The 21,111-nt window shown below is 37.3% G+C and overlaps 1 protein-coding gene across 1 annotated transcript in view; it reads right to left on the minus strand.

The window, feature by feature from the left end:
• POLA1 (polymerase (DNA directed), alpha 1, catalytic subunit) overlaps positions 1–21,111 on the minus strand; it is a gene marked incomplete at its 3' end in the record, with an annotated part of 245,506 nt that overhangs the window by 89,661 nt on the left and 134,734 nt on the right. Inside the window, exons 30-32 of the mRNA XM_011988033.1 lie at positions 20,454–20,585; positions 15,460–15,634; positions 282–460 (exon numbers count right to left, since the gene is read on the minus strand). Coding sequence (XP_011843423.1) covers positions 282–460; positions 15,460–15,634; positions 20,454–20,585 — 486 coding nt within the window. The remainder of the gene's footprint in view (positions 1–281; positions 461–15,459; positions 15,635–20,453; positions 20,586–21,111) is intronic.

Consider the following 21,111-nt stretch of genomic DNA (forward strand, 5'->3'; position numbering starts at 1 on the left):
TACTTTAAGATAATTTACAATTTTAAAGGGATTCCACTTAAAAACCAAGGTCAAGCACTCTAGGAAGCCAAAATAATATTCAAGCACATTCAAGTAAGAGTTTTCAAACAGAAATAAAAGCAAGCTGTGAAGGTAGATTTTACATGATGCTAAAATTCTTTAAACACATGAAAGCAACATGCGTGTATTTATTTCACCCTTTTTATATATCCCATAGTGGGAGAAAGGGGTAAGGCCTTTATACAAGTTCGCTCACAAAATGAAAGACAGAAACAACTAACCGAACCATCAAAGACATTATCATAAATATTCTCAGTTCCACATGTAGGGCATGGACATTTGAATCTTTCACAGTCCCTGTATTTCTCTTCATCAGTGAGCTGTGCTGGGCCACCAAGTAGAGCATCATTCTCTTCATCTTTATGATAATGATGAACTCTAAATTGGGTGGGGTCAAGTCCTATTAATATAAAAGAAAAAAACAAATTCAGAAAAGTATTCCAAAAATATCCCAAAGAAGAAAACTCTCACAAAAAATGATTTTAAATTCACGCACATACACACAACCATTTGAACTCAAGAGCACATGGACAAATGACTTCTCTTTTTACAAGAGATTATTTTATAAATAAAACAAGTAACTGCAACAACGCAAGACAGAAATATGCCACTGAACACATGGGTTTGGAAGCAACTACTTTAATAGGATGTTTTTATTACTCTCTTAAAGTTACAATGAAAACCTCAAATGTGTACTAAGAAATTCTCTTAAAATGAAATTGTCACAATTAAAACTGAGAATAAAATCAGAGAATAAAAATTCCATTAAAGAAAACAGGTTCACTGCCATTACAACTCCTTCAAGTGCAGGCACAGCTAACCCTGATTTCAATGCAGTAGTCGATTTCATCTTGGCTCAGTAGTTAACAGCATGTAGGTTGCAATCTTAATTCAGTGGTTAAAATTCAGTAGCAGTATCGGAGACAAAATGCAACATGGTTTTCTTGATGTTCGAAATTCAGAAATTTAAAATATGTGCAAAAAAAAATGGGTCTACAGATTCTATAGGCCAAAATGTCCCCAAGAATCCTGAAACCAAATATACCTTCCATATTTCATTCAAAACAACATAAGAAATCAATCGATGCATGTTTATGCTGTTTTGTTTCCACAAACTAATTAGAGAAAAGAAACATTTTTAGGCCAGCCTATTTAATTTACCCTTGGTCAAAACATGTGTGCCACAATTTACTATTTGAATTTATACTTAAAAATAATTATTCTACACTGTTTCTTAGAATTTTAGGGATTGCTGAGGGATGCTTTCAAGAAAAGAATGTAAGAGATAATATTTCTATCTTTTGGAAATCTAAGGAAAAACTTTCGGAAATCTAAGAAAAACTATCCTATTTTAGTATAAAGGTAAATAAGTAATATAAAACAGTCACTGAGCCAAAAGCTCACAAATACCAAAAATATCAAAAAATTGTTTAAAATTTATCAACAGCTACATAGGTAGATAAATCTAACAAGATGCATTCAGAATTCAGCAACAGAATCCTAAACCCTATTTGGTCAGCTGTCAAGTGACATCTAGTAATTATAAAATACTGGAGGCTGACTCTTCACAGTTGAAAGGGGCCAAACAAAGAATAAGATAACTGAGACATAGAGTCTCAGTTTTCTCACCTGCAAAACGGAGGTAGCATCACTGATCATACACTTTTGAAGTTTAAATTGGATAATATAGAACAAACTGAGTTCAACGCTGCCTACTGCACAGCAAGCACTCAATAAATGCCATTTGAATGAAAAAATAAAACAGTGAATGAACATCATTTAATCTAGACTATACTCACTCAAGATTATACATTTAGAAAACTGTACGAGACATGTTCATGTTGCATATGAAGTTAATAGCTACTCTTTGTAGGAATTAAAGTATTTCCTAAAGTGGTAGTATATGATAAAAACAAAGAATGCACATTCAGAACAATTTGAAAAGCTGTTCTTCATTAGTGACATAAATTATGTTAACATGGGCCACTTGTCACCAAGACACTATATATTTCTATTTTACAAGTTACCTAACCCCTAAGAGAAACAGCAAATTAGAGAAGTATGTGGGAATACATATATCCTCACATTTAAAGCTAAGGATGGTCAGAGGAATTGAGAGAGACCACGCCAGTGAATGAGGCCAGTTCGTCTCTGGAGTGAAGGGTAACTGTCGCTAATTCAAACTCTAGTTGTGAATCCAAGTATTCACATAATATTTTGATTTATTTGCAATTATGAGAAAGGAGCTTCACTTTTTCTCTGACCCTATGACTATTAATCAACTTCCCAGGCCAACACTAATCAAAAGATAAGGAAAAAGAAAATAAGCAAGATTTTTCTAAAAGGCAAGTTTCTTTCACAGTCCAAAAATAAAGGAACAAAACAATGCTGGTTTGCACATATACAAAACTGACCAGGCTATGAAAAGGAACCAAGAGGAGCTACTCTCTACTCCTCCCCACTAGCCATGGCTCACTTGGTGCACCTGAGTGCATGAACCTGCAAGCACTGACCCGGGACAGCCTGCTTGCACAGTAAGCCAAAAGTGGATGTGGGCCATCTTGTTACTTACTCACAGAGAAACACCCAAACGACTGGCTGAAACTTGCGAAAAATACTAGGTCCTATGAAATGTCTACTCTAAATGTCTACCCTAAAAATCCATTTCTACAAATCACTCAATCTTCCCATGGCAGTAACAAAGCCAACTGGCTTAGCTAATTACTTCAGATTTATTCCCAAGCTGATTTTTTTTCTTCAGGGGAAGGGGCTTCAATCTTAGTACTCTCTTGGTCATAGTTCAATGCTAAAATGTAAAAATATAAAGGGAGAAGAGACTGTAATGAGCTTAAAATATTAGGTATATAATGATCCTTGTACAAGTTAAATACCAAAATGCCATTTAAAAAGTTATTTTCTTGGGAGGGCAGTTATAAGTTCAACAAGCAAACCACAGAGGGCTAAATTAAATCGTTTTAAGAAAATATACAATGTCATGTTAAAAAAATAAGGATCATTGCTACTGGAATCTTTTTTGAAAAGGTGAAAATCCAGGGTTAAACAAGCCCCAGACTTAGTCACCATATACATTAGTTTTTCCAAATTCTCACAAAACTGGTAACAGCAGCTTATTTCGAAGTTTCAGTTGACTTATCAGAAGTTTTACTGCTTATACCCTAAACTCATTAAGGCTGGAGTGAAACAAGAAACAAGTATCTGGTGCTGCCACCTAGAGGTAGAGATTCTGAATTTTAAAATGTGCAAAACAGCAGCTACATGTAATTCCATTTTTAATTGTTGTCACTCCAAAATTAAACACTTCTGTCAAAAATGACATTAAGGCAAAATCTTTATTACTGCACTTGCCCTACATGCATATACACCATATAATTAATGTTACACTGCTTACATTAGTCTTTGAGCAAGAAATGCAAAACTGAATCCCAAATTCCTTATTGCTTCTACTGAAAGCTTTCTCTGAACTGGCTTAAAGGAACAAACTTTATGTCCCATTTGAGAAAAGTAACTTCCATTTCTTTTAGGCTAGCTCTTGACAGGTGACTTAAGTCTTCTGGTGAGGCACAGAATGAAGGAAGGAGCAGCCTGCCTGGGCTTTGCAAAACCAGTTATCTGGAGGAAAAGCAGCCGTGGTTTCCCCCAGAATAGGCTGAGATGATGTATGCTTTAATTCAGTTATGTGGCTTGTAGTGATCGACTCATTTGTGCTGGGGTTGAGGGTACAGAAGAGGGAGTGAAATGAAATTAAAATACTGTCATTTATAATTAGAAAATTTCTAGGATCTCACATTATTTTGGCAACAGGATCAAAACTCTCATGTTTCAAGAAGTATTTATAGAAAGTAACATCATAGGCATCGGGGTGGATGAGCTTAGCAGTACTGTCTTTACTTAAGTCACCATAGTCTTATCACACACACCCCCAGTATGACATTTAGCACAAAATTATTTTTCTACCATTGCACTTTCTAACCATTGTAAATTATACCTGTTCACCTGCCCCCACTCCCAAGGAGTTTTTAAACTGTTCATAACTTGAGGCATACGGTCATTAGAGAGACTGACACATTTAATCAAATTCTTTCCTTCCTTCAAAAGACAAGGTCTCTATTAGTGCAACAGCAAATAACTACAGTGAAACCCTTATATATGTTCATGCAAGTGGGGAAGAGGGAAAATCCACATAAATGAAACTCCAAATGAGTAAAGGGAGTAACTGGTATTTACAAGCAGTTATTTGTAATATGGATCATTTAATCTATGAAGGAAGCTAACTAATAGAATCCTATTGAGTGAAATTTTTTTGTAAAAATTTCTTAGAGGAAGTAAACCATTTATTTTTTGCATGAGTTCAGGTTTTCATATATCAGGACATCTTAGAAGACAATATGCAAAGTGAAAATTTAGTATGATTAAAGAAAAAATAATTTTCAAATGGTGAATGCTATATCCACAGAATGCTCATAGCAGCTTTATTCATAATAGCCCAAAATGGAAACACTCCAGATGTCCATCAACAAGAGAATGGATAAACTAGTATATCTACCATGAAATACTACTCAGCAATGAAAAAGAGTGAATACTGATACATGCAACAAGACACATGAATCTCAAAAATACCATGCTAAGTGAAAGATGCACACAAAAAGAGTATATACTGTAGGAAACCATTTATACGAAAATCTTGAAAAGGCAAAACTAACTGATGCTGATAGATTTCAGATGAGTGATTGCTACTATAACAGAGGTGCTGACTGGGAAGAGGCACAAGGGAACATTCTGGAATGATGAAAATGTTCTGTGTCTGTGCCTAAATAACTGATTGTATATACTCAAGATTTTAGCATTTTATGGTAAATTATGTGAATTATACTCTTTAAAAAGCATGCCAAATAGGAAAAGATGTTTGTATAGGTTGAACATCCCTAATCCAAAAATCTGAAATGCTCCAAAATTTGAAACGTTTTGAGTGCCAACATGATAGCACCAGTGAAAAATTCCACGCCTGACCTCATGTGATGAGTTGCAGTCAAAACTTTGTTTCAGGCACAAAGTTTTAAAAAATATTGTATAAAACTGCCTTCAGGCTACGTGTATAGGCTGTATATAAAACATAAATGAACTTCATGTTTAGACTTGGGTCTCATCTCTAAGATAGCTAATTATCTATATGCAACTATTACAAAATCCAAAAAAATTCCCAAACACTTCTGGTCCTAAGTATTTCAGATAAGGGATACTCAACCTGTAATATATACTTCCAAAAGACTCGTAATTAGAACACATAGGAAATGCCTGCAAATCAATAAGCAAAAGAGAAGCAAACAGGACAACAGAGAAAGACTTAAACAGGCATCTCACAAAAGGAAATATTCCAATGGCCAAGAAGCATGTGGAAAGGTGTTCAACTTCATTAGTCATCAAAGAAATACAAATTAAAACCACAACTCTATGCCACCATGTAAAATGAAGATGGAAAACACTACCCTACCAAATGTTGGTAGGAATGTGGGGCACCCATACACTGCTAGTAGGAAGTGTAAACAAGTAGAACCACTTTGGAAAACTGGTAGAATCTATTAAAATTATACATACATGTCCCCAATGGCCTAGCAATTCTCCTTAGTACATACCCAAGAGAAATACATGCTTATGTTCGACAGAGGACCTGTACAACAACTCTCAAAGCAGCACTATTCAAAACACCCCAAATGTGGAAACAACTCATAGGTGTACCTCCAGTAGGTAGTCACACAATGTGGTATATTCAGACAATGAAATATTATACAGAATTTACAGAAAGGAAGGACAACCACATGGATGAATCTCACAAACATAATATTCAGTAAAAGTAGTCTAGACACAAAGAACAAAGACACAATTTGTGTAATATCCCCCAAGATCCACCTCATATGTTATTAGATGCCAGGTATGTGGAGGATCATTTCTAGGAGACATGATGGGCCTTCTGGGAATGTAGTAATGTACTGTTTCTTGAGCTCAGTACTGACTACACCAGTGCATGATGACCCCGTGAAAATTTATCAAGCACTTTCATTAGGTTTTGTGCACTTTTCTGTATGCATGTTATACTATGAAAAATTCACACTTAGGTGAGAAAATTGCATACTAAATATTTCTTATGAAACATCTATGAATTTGTTGCAAAATGCATTGAATCTCAAACAGACATAAATCCCACTGCCTAGGAAGAAGCGTGTATTTTATATTTTAGCAAATATAAAATATAATAAATTGAGCCTAAATATAATCCCATCTTTAGATCTAACTATTTATAGGAAATACAGGAGACAGAAGAACATGTTAAAAGATACCACCAGGATGTGATCAGTAAACTACAGAATGAGAAAAATTCTATAGGACAAAAAGTCCAGCTTCTTTCATAAACAAACTGGGAGGATCAACAAAGAAAAAAAAATAGAGATTAACTACCAAGTTGACCCTGACTGGATTCCAATCCAAACAAGGAGCTTTTTAAAAAGTGTATTCATAGTGCAATCAGGGAAATATAAACACTTGTTGGAAATTACACGAAAGGAAGGAATTGTGAGGTTTTTTAATGTGATGTGATAATAATACCGTTATGCTGAAAAGGGGAATCTTTGTCTTTTAGAAATGCAAAATGGGCTGGGCGCAGTGGCTTACGCCTGTAATCGCAGCACTCAGGGAGGCCAAGGCAGGAAAATCACCTGAGGTCAGGAGCTCGAGACCAGCCTGGCCAACACAGCGAAACTCCGTCTCTACCTAAAAATACAAAACAAATTCAGCCGGGGATGGTGGCACATGCCTGTGAACCCAGCTACCCAGGAGGCTAAGGCAGGAGAATCGCTTGAATCTGGAAGGCATAGGTTATCATGAGCCAAGATTGCACCACTGCACTCCAGCCTGGGTGACAGAGCAAGACTCTGTCTCAAAAAAAAAGAAATGCAAAATGAAATATTAACACACAAAATAAATATATTTTGAAGGATATACTTCAAAATAACAGAGGAAGGTGGGAAAGAGGAATAATAAGATTGGCCACCAATGCAGAATACTAAAGGTGGGTGATGAATATATGAGGGTTTAATCTTGCCCTATAATTTAATATATGTGAAAGTAGAGAAAATTTTATATTCTCTACTATAACATATATATATATATATACACACATTTTTCCATAATAACAAGTTTTTTTTTTTTTTTTTTTTTTTTGAGGCGGAGTCTCACTCTGTTGCCCAGGCTGGAGTGCAGTAGTGCAATCTCGGCTCACTGCAACCTCGTGTCCCAAGTTCAAGAGATTCTCCTGCCTCAGCCTCCCGAGCAGCTGGATTACAGGTGCCCGCCACCACGCCTGGCTAATTCTTTTGTATTTTTAGTAGAAATGGGGTTTCACCCTGTTGGCCAGGCTTGTCTTGAACTCCTGACCTCAAGTAATCCGCCCACCTTGGCCTCCCATAGTGCTAGGATTATAGGCGTGAGCCACTGTGCCCAGCCCAACAAGTTTTTAAAATATTACAGATCCAATTTAAAGATAAACAATTTACTGTATAAGTGTCAGACAACCGAAACTGTCTTTCACACCAACAATACATCTCTTCATAATGTAAATGGAAAATTTCTGAGTATTTTAGAAGAAATAATAGCCGAGCCTTTGGTTTAAATGAATACCCAAGATTTTTATTTTCCTGGAGAAGATAGTTCTCAAAATCTTGACAGAATAAACAGCCTGATGAGCAGCATTCTCATGACTTCAATCTATTGGTTTTAATGCCCTTGACAATAGACGCAAATATAAATTTTAACTTAATGAGATGTGCATTTCTGGGCAGGAGAAGCTTTTCAAGTGTCTTCTTCCCCGTTTTTTTTTTTTTTTTTTTTTTTCTAAGACAGGGTCTTGCTCTGTCAAGCGCAATGGAACGATCACAGCTCACTGCAGCCTTGACCTCCCTGGCTTAAGTGATCCTCCCATCTCAGTCAGCTGAGTAGCTGGGACTGCAGGCATGCGCCACCATACCCAACTAATTTTGGTATTTTTTGTAGAAACGGGGTTTTGCTATGTTGTCCAGGCTGGTCTTGAACTCCTAGACTCAAGCCATCCTCCTGCCTCCCAAAGTGTTGGAATTACAGGCGTGAGTCATGCATGGCACCTGGCCTTCCTTTCCTGTTTTTAAACCTGAAAAAAGATGGTAACTCTGTGTGGAAATAGACTTGGAATACAAAATAACACAAATGATAGTCCAAAGATTGCTTGTCTTCTAACAAAGTCCACTTCTCTTCCAGCTATGTTGGTAGATGTTGGGGGAAAACAGCTAGGCTCAAGGTTCCTAACCACCCACCCTCTAAAAGGTGAGTTAGTCCTGCAAGAATGGCCATAATAAAAAAATTAAAAAATTAAAAAAATAGATGTTGGTATGGATGTGGTGAAAAGGGAACACTTTTACACTGCCGGTGGGAATGTAAACTAGTACAACTATTATGGAAAACAGTGTGGAGATTCCTTAAAGAACTAGAAGTAGAATTACCATTTGATCCAGCAATCCCACTAGTGGGTATCTACCCAGAGAAAAAGAAGTCATTATACGAAAAAGATACTTGGACGTACATGTTTATAGCAGCACAATTCTCAACTGCAAAAATATGGAACCAGCCCAAATGCCCATCAATCAATGAGTGGATAAAGAAATTGTGGTATATATATACACCATGGAATACTGCTCAGTCATAAAAAAAAGTATATATATATATATATGACATTCACAACAATCTGGATGAAACTGAAGACGATTATTCTAAGTGAAGTAACTTAGGAATGGAAAACCAAGCATGTTACGCTCTCACTCATAATTGGGAGCTAAGCTACGATGACACGAAGGCAAAAGAATCACACAATGGACTCTGGGCACTCAGGGGGAAAGGTGGGATGGGGGTGAGAAATAAAAGACTGCACAGTGGGAAGAGTGTACACTGCTTTGGGTGCACCAAAATCTCAAAAATCACCACTAAAGAACTTATTCATGTAATAACCAAACACCACTCGTTCCCCCAAAACCATCTGAAATAAATAAATAAACAGATAAATGAAGGTGAGTTAGTAATTGCTTAACCATTGTTTTACTTCTGGTTTTGGAAAAAACTGTCTTACTAAAAATAAAATAACAGTACTAATATTTTGTCAGCAAAGGGGGAACCTATAATTCATCACCTTAACCCTTTTCTATTTTATTCATACACATATATATAATACAGTGTATGTATATGTGTACAATGCTGTATAGTATTCAGCTTTTTTTTCTTTACCCATTTTTAGGTCTTATCCATTTTTCTATAAGCTATACCATCTTGATAAATGTCACTTTGGTGTACTTAATTAAAACAATTTTATCTTTTTAAAAAATTGATCTAATTTAAATAATTTGAGAAATCCTCATTTTCCTTCAAAACCTCTAAGTGTTACAAAGCCAGAGTTGTTACATAACTCATATAAAAGCTCCAAAGCAATTTTTCTAAACATGCTCTGGTTTGGTTCAAAGTTCTCAAAGGTCTCACTGCTCATGTGAGATGAGCAGTGTCACTACTGGCCCTCTGTTGTGGGCTAGCGACACAGAAGCAAACCACTGTGTGCTCACTTTGTTGAGGCTGAGGTGCAGGACTGGGCAACTGAAACCCTTAAAGAGGCTCTCTGTGAATTCCCTAAAGTGCTTTGGGGGTGGCTGAGATAACACTGGTTACCCCTGCAGTTCATCAGGCTAGAAGAATTGGTGAGCAGTAGGGTGGGCAACCATTCCCAACTTCACAATGGCCTCTCCACAGCCCATTCCAGCAATGCCTCAAAATGCCTCTACTTTTATAAACTCTTCCATGGTGGGCCCAGCTAGGAGAGGTTTCTGCTTCCTTTGAAATTTGATAACCCTTTATTTCACCTCTTTTGGGATATACAGTGTGTTGCCCACTAGACTTGCCCACAACAGTGAAATCAACTAAATGACTGGGCTGTAATTTGACTAAAGGGTCCACAACTGACTCAACTTTGTATCCTTCACAGTGCCTATTATGGTGCTAGGCACAGCAGGTCTTCAATTAATATTGAACACAAAAGTAGTCTAGACTGGGAGCATGAGCCATTGGATGATATGCTTGGAATGACACTCCATCTTATAAGAGATGCTCTTATCAGCTGATAAGATTTCCTTTAACATTCTGCAGTGCATTTGGTATAACGTTTTTTAATTTTACTATTAATTATGTTATTGAAAATATTTAGTTTGGGTCCAGGAGCAGTGGCTCACGCCTATAATCGCAGCACTTTGGGAGGCCAAGGCAGGCGGATCACCTGAGGTCAGGAGCTCAAGACCAGCCTGGCCAACATGGTGAAACCCCATTTCTACTAAAAATACAAAAACTAGTCAGGTGTGGTGGCGCTCGCCTGTAATGCCCGCTACTGAGGAGGCTGAGGCAGGAGAATCACTTGAACCCGAGAGGCAGATGTTGCAGTGAGCCGAGATCAAGCCACTGCACTCCAGCCTGGGTGACAGAGTGAGACTCTGTCCCAAAAAATAATAATAATTATTATTATTATTTACAGTTTGGAAACTGTCATGTTTTATTTTTATAAGAGCTTAATAATGAAAAAGGGCAAAATTCTTTATTGACAAAGTAATACCTGAAGAACCCACTGGTTGCATCATTCTACTCCTACCCTTCTGTACTTTACTCTCTTTTTTGTAGGTGGATCTCCCTGGATCTGTCAAAAGCACCCCCAAATATCGCTTGGCCCTGTTTTGCCCACTGTTGCACTTATTTCTTAGATATTACTGAACCCTGTCTACTGACAAAAACTAACCTCTGTGATACGAGTGGTAGGCATCATTTTTTTAAAAGGAAATTTTTACTTTCCAATTTAACTCAGAGCATACTGGGTTAAGTGCATTCTGTCCTGTTTTAAGCAGTATTTTCAGAGATTAAATTCTAAACTCTCATGTTCTTCAAACATCAGTAATTTCTCAGGACCAATGAGAAAACTGTGCAGATAGCCAAATGCCTGAAATTTTATCACTGACCATGAAGAAAGGTTCTTTATAACTACTGTACAAATCATTGCTCATTGGAGGAAAGATATTACATATAATTCTAAGTACCAGTATACATAAAACATAAATTTATTAAAAGATGAAATTCAAAAATGAACTTTAGACTATTCTCATCACTGGCCTAGTCTGCTAGGTATGGAAGACTATTTGGATGTTTGAGCATAGTGTGAATATTTCATCCACAGAATGCAGGGGAGCTTTCATTAGAACGAGAGAGAGAGAAAAATCTATAGTCTAGAGAACAAAAGCTAAGAGTTTCAAGTTTTAGTGGCCATGTTTCCCATAGGGCTATTGTATAAGAAGAGTAATACTATAGTTTTTTCCTATTCACAGATGGAAAAGAGTAAAATTTTGCTTTATTTAAGCCCAATAGCAATAATCTTGCATGGGTTTCAGAAAAAATGATACATATTTTACTGTGGGATAATGAGGACCATTAGTTATTAGAACAAATTATTCTCTTTCAATTCAACAGCCTTATTCATTCACTCATTTAATAGGCTATCCTCTCTCCTTTTCACTAAAATGGTCTTCCCATATGGAACACCTGGCCATGAAACATGCTACCAGACAGACTTCAGGAGGTATCTTGATGGGGAGAAATAGAGAATTTCCAAAGTGAAGCCACAGGATAAACCAACACTTGATGCTTGCCTTTCATTTCAAGGAAAGTAGTATAAAAGCAATAGAGAAAGAAAAAAGTAGTTGAAAAATATAGTTGCTCTCCACAAAAGAGTCTTAAAAATAAAAAATCACGAGCTTAATAATTTTCCTAAATGAAATTATGCCATTATTCCTGATTTCTTTGTACTAACTAAAAGGACAAAGTATCAAACTTCACTAAAGTTTCAATACTGTAATACATTTCATTAATCAAAGATAAAAACTACATTAAAAGCGAGAGAATTATTTTATGTCTGTGATTAGGCAGTTGGAGGGCTTGTATTTTATGTATACATTTGTACACTTCAACTTATTTAACAGTGTCAGTTCACTAGCTGCAGTTTTTTTATATAAAGAAAACAGATTTAGAATTTTAAAAACAAATTACAGTAATTTTATGCCTACAGCTTGCACCTCTTAGAAACCATGTACCCCCTAACACTTCTCTTACTTTGTCACCACTTCCCCATCTCCCTCCCTCCTCCTAAAACCACAGGCTACAGTAGAACTGATAACAGAGGCCTTGAAGCCCCTACTGAATAGCCACCCTAATTTTTTACTTGGGGTGGAGGAATAAAGGGTACAGATAAGAAATTCAGCTCCTGAATAGAGCAGGAGGCAAATGCCTACAGAGATTTGCCTGGTGAGCTTCAGTGTTTTCTACAGATCTTCATGATGACGGGGACTTCTGGGCCTACACGTCATTAACGCTCAAACTCCTATGTGGAAGGGGGCAGAAGGAAAGGACTACAAGATTTGTTACTAATATAGATGGCTGTGTATATACTGCTGGTGTGGGCACAGGGTAGGATGAGAGAAGAGGACAAGCAGGAGAGGAGGAGGACTACACAACGATGACAATGTCACACATCCTCGATATGAAAACTACTGTCAAGTGGCAGAAGAAAACAATGAGAAAAAGTAGCCAAAAGTGAGGAGCAGTGGCAGATTCCCCAAGGCTGAGGACACATTCCCTCCCATCAGCTTGACTTGGCTACATGGCACCAAGAAGGGACAAATCGGAAGAGTGTCCACACAGCCACGGCTGCACCTAGAGAATTTTCAGGTTGTGAGGCAGGAGTGATGGGTACGTGGGTGGGACCATGTGCAAGTCTGGAGGGTTCTCTGTGTAGATTGAGATTGGTCAATAATGAGACACAACATAAAACTTCTGAAGATGGGACCCATTTGTCTACTATTGGCTTTGAAAATAATTTGTGAAAACTGAATAAATAAGGCAGCCTATGACCATACAGCAGCTGCAGTTAAAGTATCTTTCAAGTCAACATCTGCCACTGATCAATTTATAAACAAAAATCATCTTAACTATGACTTCTGGAACTAACAAAATCAGTCCGGTCCCCTCTTAGTATGACTGGCCTTGACACATCCAGGCAGGCATCAGGCCAATCCACCCAAGTAGGCTCCATCACCCTTTATTGCTCAGCTCTTTTGCTGACATACAAGGCTCTGCAAGTCTTTCTCTTAAATGTCATTCCTGAGACAAGGCTTCTTCCATCTACCTCCTCTCAGTGCTGGGTCACCAAAAAATTCAAAACCAAAGAAGAAAAGGGTAACAGTTTTACACCAGGTTTTGGAAGACACAAATGGAAAAACTGGGAGATCTATTCTTTAAAAAATGGTTTTACTCAGAGGTTTTCAGTAGAGAGCATGAGGGTGTACAGTGAGAAATGGAGGGAGCAAGAAAAACATGAAGCCTCCTCATGCTTATACATCTATGCTATCCTGCTCCTGGCTGAAAACATCTTTCATAGCCTTTTAGAGCTAAGAACAGGCAATCAAGTTTAGCACAGTGGTGAGGATCACAACCTTTGGAATCATAGCCGGCTACTTACTACCTATGTGCCAAGACCAAGATAGTTACCTCTCTAAACCTTGGCTTCTTCCTCTGTAAAATGGAGCTAATACAACACACCTTTGTGAGGTTGTCCCAAGGACTGAATGAGATAACAAATGCAAAGTACTTATCACTGTATCCAACAGAGCAAACACTCAATGTATGGTAGAGAAAAAAGGGAAGCTAAAAAATACCTTGCTTTTACAGTCTTCTCTTCCCAGCTGAGGGTTTATAAACATCATCAAATACAACTCATCTTGGAGAATATATATGATGATTTTGGTGGTAGAATTTTATCTTCCTAATAATATTTGCTTAGGCAAATGTTAAAAATGAGCTTCCACTTCCAGAGTAAACACTGATGGGGTAGTGAGGAGGGGGTAGCAGGGAGGAGTTCAGAAACATACTCAACAGGTGCAGGACAGAAAACACGTGACTTGATAATTCATCCATGGAAAATCCAGTCTCATTCTACAAACGCGGCTGAGCACTAACTATATACAAATCCCACAGACTGAAGGAGTATGAACATATTTCTACTGACGCCTAAAAGAAGGGTGGGAGGTGGCTATCACTCACGGAGCCCTTCCTTTGCCCCAGACTTTGTGCTGAACATCTCACACACATCATCTTTCTCCCTCAGAGTAACTCTATTCTATGACTCAAGGAGCTAAGGTGTAGACCAAGGTTCAGAAGCTTGTGAATAGCAGAACCAGCATTGAAACCCAGGTCCCTATGCTGTCAAAGCCCATGGCTAAAGCTAGGTGTTTTAGTAAAAAGAGGGAGAGAATCTTCCATGAAGCAGGGACAGAATGGGCAGTGCCATATTTGGGAGACACTGCATAGCCTGAATAAGAAATAAGGCTGGATACATAGGTGGGAGCTGGAAAGTTAGTCTATAATTGCCAAAGTTAAGAGTCTATGAGATGCCAGTGGCATCTGGGCTTCACTTATAAATAGAGGAGCCATCTCGGGACATTAGGCAGTACTCTGAGAACACTCATCTTTGCTTACCACAGAAGAGAGAGGAAAGGCCTTAAAAGCAATGTAACTCTTTATGTACTTGGTCATCTAAAAATGAAACCAGGGCTGGTTATGAAATACATTTCTAAGCAAAAGACAACAATAGTAATAATGACACAGCAATGGAGACAACCTGGTGACACAGCAAAAAGCCAAAGAGATACTGAGGTCTCAGGGTTGGCTGGCACCTCCTAGGATGATGAGAACTTAGAAATCAGCCAATTCCTAGAGGATAACAGCGGGTCCAGTTTTAGAATACCTTAAGGAGAGTAGGATTCTCACAATGAATTGAATATTAAAAATTAAAAATTTCATGTTAAAAAGCCATGTCTTCTCACTTGACATGAAAATACCTTCAGCAACAGAGGCAAGATGAACCAATAAGCAACACACCATCAATCTTCTTATTAATGGAGGTACACTAATTAAAGCTATAACAATGTAAACTCAGTGACTGTAATGGCACCTGAAATCTTCACTTTACCCTTTCTTTTGCCTTCCCTCTCTTCCCTCAGTATTCAGTGAGTGTCAACTATGGAGCAGGCATGTGGTTACAGTAGCAAGTATGTGGAGCTCATAGTCTAAGAGTGGAGACAGTACCAAACAACCACAAAAATGCATTCCAAACTATAAACAAAGAAGTGACAGACATAATACCATGCCCATAAACAGAGATCTCAAGAGAAAAGGAAGACTCCATGTGCCGCTGTTACCATGTGAGGTTCTATGTGAGCTTGGGACACTTACCTAACCATGTTGCAATGAGGACAGCATCAATTCCGTCTATTGGTTCACAGATCCGAGCCACGACTGGGTGGATCTGCTGGGCCAGGTAGTACTGGGTGTCAATGGTTAGATTATCCTGTTTCTGCAGCTGCTCAGGCGCATAGGCCCTCTGACTTGCAGTGAGATTTGATCCATCCTAAAAGAAGATATGATAAAAAGACACACATAAAAAGAAGACACAGGTAAAGTTGTGAGCAACTCAATCACAGACACTTGCTTGGTCAAACACAGAGGCAACAATTTAAATTTTACGTATCTACTTCTAAACATCAAGACCTCTTTTTGACCTATTGTTGAACATTTTGAGTAGGAAAATCAAGGACAACATCTCAATCTTGAGATCTCATCCAATGTCCAAGAATATTAATCCAGTATATGTTGTGGTCTATTTTTTGCAAAAACTTGAAACCAACAAGATAGCAATGACTAGATTAAATAATTTCACCTGCCATATCACCAAACACTGAGAAGGCTTGGTAACAATTAGTGTAGTCAGAAAGGCTTTTTAAGGAGTGATAATTTTAAAACATGTGTATGGTCTCTTTTATTATGTTAATGTGATCCCTACAGGCAAGAATTCTTGTCAAACTAACTCAAAGATCCTGGGAGTAACATTTTCTATGAGAGCCATGTATCACTGAGAAGCAAATGAACAAGCGGAAAAGAGTGGGGAAATGAAATCTATAGAGTAGTACTTTATATGCAAGACACAAGAAGTAGAAGTAAAAATGACATAGTGTCCTGGTAGAGTGGCAGGGCTCTAAAAGCCAAATATCTGGCCACTGGAATGAAGGGCATGTCATTTTGTACCATTTACCTGGTTCCTCCTCAAGAAAAGGAAGATGGGTCAGAAAGCCTCTTTTCAAGAGTTTTCTCTTTTACTCTACAAAAATAAAAGCTGTGAAATTCTGTGCAATTGGCCCATATCCAGCCTTGTGAATGATGTCACCATCATCTGTGAACCAAAAAGTTATCTCTACAGGATCAACATCCAACAACTCACTTACTCTTCCTCTCATCTGAAACAGAATTTAATATTCAAACTAGTAAATTATAACTATTCACAGTGCTCAGCTGCTCAGCAGAACTGATTATAATGTGAATCCTATTCTTTCATTCCTGCTACAATCAGTTCCTTTCCAGCTCAGCACCCAGCCCAAAGCAGAAGCAACCTTCCATACACCACTGTCTTTACTAGAGACCAGCGGCAGGGGCCTCTTTTTCTGGCTGGGCTCCTGATGAAAACAACCTGGGCCTGTTTATCAACTAGGTTCTACCTGTTCTAAGACAAAATGAAATACCTAAAAAGGAAGCAAACTCAGATTAAAAGACTTATTATTATTTGTCAGGAGTTTACAACATAGTAAAAGGAATTAGGCATAATTAATCAAGTTTAATTCTTGCTCTTTTAGAAGCTTGAATTGTTAAGATGATAATAAGGTGACAACAAATGATAAAAACCATGTGAAAAAATCCTCGGGCAGTGTCTTTTCACACAACTCAATTGTATTTAGACCGCCTTTTACCAAACACATAAAATCTGAACAATTTACAGAATTGTGAAAAATTGGTCTATCCTTAAGATTACAGCAATGTTGAGTTTAATAAATTTTAATGGTGAATTAAAATAGAATTTATAGATGTAAAATAGTTTTTAGAGGCACCTGAGTTACTTTCTAATATTTCAGTAGAAGTTCTCATAGTAAGGCGTGGTTTTCAAAAAAGCAGTTAAAAATTTCTGAGCATGCTTTCAGTTTAAAACGTTTTTATTTTAAATATTCACATGAAAGACTAGTTTTAACAAAAAGGGACACAAATATATTTCTTAGTGTATTTTAAAAATCTAAGCTTGAGCATGGCTAAATTCAAAAGACTTGGTTAAATGACAGGTTTTGCTATGTTGTATTGGAAAAACATTTAGGCTATGACCGAAGATACATCCTTCGGCAGGACACAGTGGCTCATGCCTGTAATCCCAGTACTTGGAGAGGCTGAGTCAGAAGGATCACTTGAGCACAGGGGTTCAACACCACTTTGGGTGACATAGTGAGACCTTCATCTCGATTAAAAAAAAAAAAAAAAGTTAGCCAGGCATGGAGATATGCATCTGTGGTCCCAGCTACTCAGGAGGCTAAAGTGGGAAGATCGCTTGAGCCTGGGAGATAGAAGCTGCAGTGAGCTGTGGTCATGCCACTGCACTCCTGCCTGAGTGACAAAGCGAGACCCTGTATCAAAATTTAAAAAAAAAAAAAAAAAAAAAAGCCTTCAAATATTTCATTCTCAAACCTGAGCAGGGCCCCATGGTATGTGCAAGAATATGGGGCATACACCTTTAAGAACAGATTAAGAAGCAATGCTGGTCTTCTTCAAGTGCCCATGTAGTAATTTGTGAACTTCACAAAGTACATACTTTAGAGAGACAACCAGGTGCAGTCGATTCATACAAAACTAGGTAGTCATCGTTAGTAGGAAACTAATGGGAAAATATTTTAAACTGGAGACAAGTGGGCCCGTTAAAATAATTATGTTAAAGGCATGCCTTATGGAAATTATGTCTAATGAAAGTTAAATAGTTATGGATTTAAAACTTAGCCAACAAATCATTCATATAGGTTTAATGCGTTAACAAAGTACAATATAAATTACATACCAAAAACATTACTCTCTGAACTCGTCTGAATAAGTTATCAGTAGGGTACTATTTCCTAAATGTAAATTTTAAAAAAACAAAACAAAACAAAACCTGTTTAGGATATAGGCTATTCCTGGAGGACACCCTTGCCTAAGGCAGCAAACAGTCCTCTTAAAAATGTGTCATGATGGGCCAGGCACAGTGGCTCACGCCTGTAATCCCAGCACTTTGGGAGATCGAGGCAGGAGGATCACCCGAGGTCAGGAGTTTGAGACCAGATTGGTCAACATGGTGAAATCCCATTTCTACTAAAAATACAAAAAAATTAGCTGGGCATGGTGGCACGTGCCTGTAATCCCAGCTACTCAGAAGGCTGAGGCAGGAGAATCGCTTGAACCCAGGAGGTGGAGGTTGCAGTGAGCTGAGATGGCGCGACTGTACTCCAGCCTGGGCAACAGAGCAAGACTCTGTCTCAAAAACAAACAAACAAAAGTGTCATGACACATTTTCAAAAGCATATTCTAAAACTATGGTTGTGTTATGAAACAGAATAATTTGAGTGCTTAAAAGCAAAAACTTTAGGCAGATTTGGCTAGCAAACATGTTGAAAGGGCACATGTCCCATGGGTAGGGTACAAAGGCAAATTAAAGTCCTATAGGTTTTCTTGGGTTATGTTAAGGAGAATAAATTAATAAAAAGAAATATGAATCATACTTTTAAAAAGCAAATAAGGCACATACCAGTGGATGGAAATCGCTAAAAACACATAAAATTGGATGTATTGTACTACATTAGCAACAGCCATTGTGAGCCTATGTATATCAATAAGACCCGAGAAAAAGGAACTTTAAGACCTAACATTCAGACATCAAGGAACACAAAATTGACTTTTAAATACAATGATCATTCTATTTTATAAGTTACCATACATCTTAATTGCAGGTTTAGCCAAAACACAATTGTGGTTTGATTTCATTATTAATGCTATTTCACTGAACCTATATAATTTTTCAAAGTTGTATGCTGCCATCTGTTCTTGTCATTACCAATCTAAGAGCTTTTCCATGTATGTGAAGACATAAGTGAAAAAAAAAACCTAGCTTATTTACCAAAATCTTTATTGCATAATATGAAAATTGTTTTTTTGAGATGAGACTTGTCAGAGGCAATATGCAAAGCACATTAAGGGCTTGAGCGAGTCAGACATTTATGGAAATATTTTCCTGCAGGAATTGGCTTTCTGTAACAGTTCTTAATCAAGGGTAACCCTAGGGGGGAGACAGAGTCAAGTGCTGATTCCTGTCCATGTACTTAAATCATTCGTTATGTACATCCACAGCATATAGCAGATATCAGCAGACTACTTTTAAATTTTCAAAAGACTCTGATTTAAAAACACATTGATTGTGGTTTGACAAATTGGTATATCAATCATATTGCAATTTATTTTTAGGTTTATATAAAAAAAATTTTTTATTGTAACAATGCAATGCAATTACAATTAGGATAAAACTCTTAAATTTTTAAAAACACAGTTTTATTCAGATAAATTATACCTTATGGTAAGTAGTATACAGCATTGTAATTTGAAAGAATTTGGATAAATGCTATGACCCTGACTTATCTTTACAGAGAGAAGGGATGAAACCTCTCCTTTGTTAAAACTGTAGTTAAGGGCTTCGAAAGTCAAAAAACTGCTCTTCTCTCTTACTCTCTCCTCACCCATTATAGGCATGCTATTATCAAAAGAACTGGTAGTGGTTTAAAACTGTGTTCCAGAAGGCCTAGAAGTGCCTTGTGAAATGGAGAAGTAAGGCTAAGGAGGTGGGCCCTCTCCACTTGAAGGAAGGAAAAAAACAAAACTGGTTGAATTGTGTGGTTTTCTCATATGGTATGTTTGTAGGATCTCTCAACTTTTCCGTATAATCATGTAGTTCTTTTTTTTTCACATAATTATTTGGACATTTGCTAGGAAAAATGGCATTTATTCTTTTATTATTCCACTGATATTTATAATGGGAACTGCTGCAAAAGGAATGACAAATGAGGGCTACTGCTGAACATATGGCAAAATTTACATCTGCATTAAAGTTAATTTAGGGTTAAAAGAGTAGCTACTGTTATAATCCTGTCATAAATGTTTTATGAAAATCCTAATGACATATGCCACACCTCTAACTAATGTTTTTTAAATACTATGAAACTAACCAGACTTTACAACATCAATTACTGGGGAGAATGCTAAATAAGACACTGTGGCAATCTGGATTTTACTCCGAGTTCTTAAGAGGTATCAGAGTCTTATGAATGTCAATAGTTTACCTGACAGATGACGTATGACACAGTATCTCCAGCTTTCACCTTTCTGCCTCCTTGAGAATTTATCCAGAGGGCAACATGTACATGAGGTAGGCTTTTTTTATCAGGGTAATCCTGGGGATCCTTTGTCAATGCCTAAAAGAGGGAACAAAAAAGTTCTAAGCCTTAAAATAAAACCCTTCTCGCACAGATATACACTAAAAACATCTTTGCTAGAATCATATTAGCAACATAAACATAAAAAATGACAGAAGTTGTATGTAGAAAACATTGCTACAGAATCTTTAAACATCCCATCCTCAACACTCCTCTCTCCTTTGTCCAATAACTAACATAACCAGATGCAACACTAACAACAAAGAAATATAAGTTAACAGGCCATGTTGCATGATACTTAGATATAAAAAGTTAAGACTATAAATTCAGTGTTATCCAAAAGCAATGGCAACAAAAGCCAAAATTGAAAAATGGGATCTAATTAAACTAAAGAGCTTCTGCACAGCAAAAGAAACTACCATCAGAGCCAAGAGACAACCTACAGAATGGGAGAAAATTTTTGCAATCTACTCATCTGACAAAGGGCTAATATCCAGAACCCACAAAGAACTCAAACAAATTTACAAGAAAAAAACAAACAACCTCATCAAAAAGTGGGCAAAGG

The sequence above is a fragment of the Mandrillus leucophaeus genome, unplaced genomic scaffold, assembly GCF_000951045.1.
Source record: "Mandrillus leucophaeus isolate KB7577 unplaced genomic scaffold, Mleu.le_1.0 Scaffold321, whole genome shotgun sequence".
Classification (NCBI taxonomy): domain Eukaryota; kingdom Metazoa; phylum Chordata; class Mammalia; order Primates; family Cercopithecidae; genus Mandrillus; species Mandrillus leucophaeus.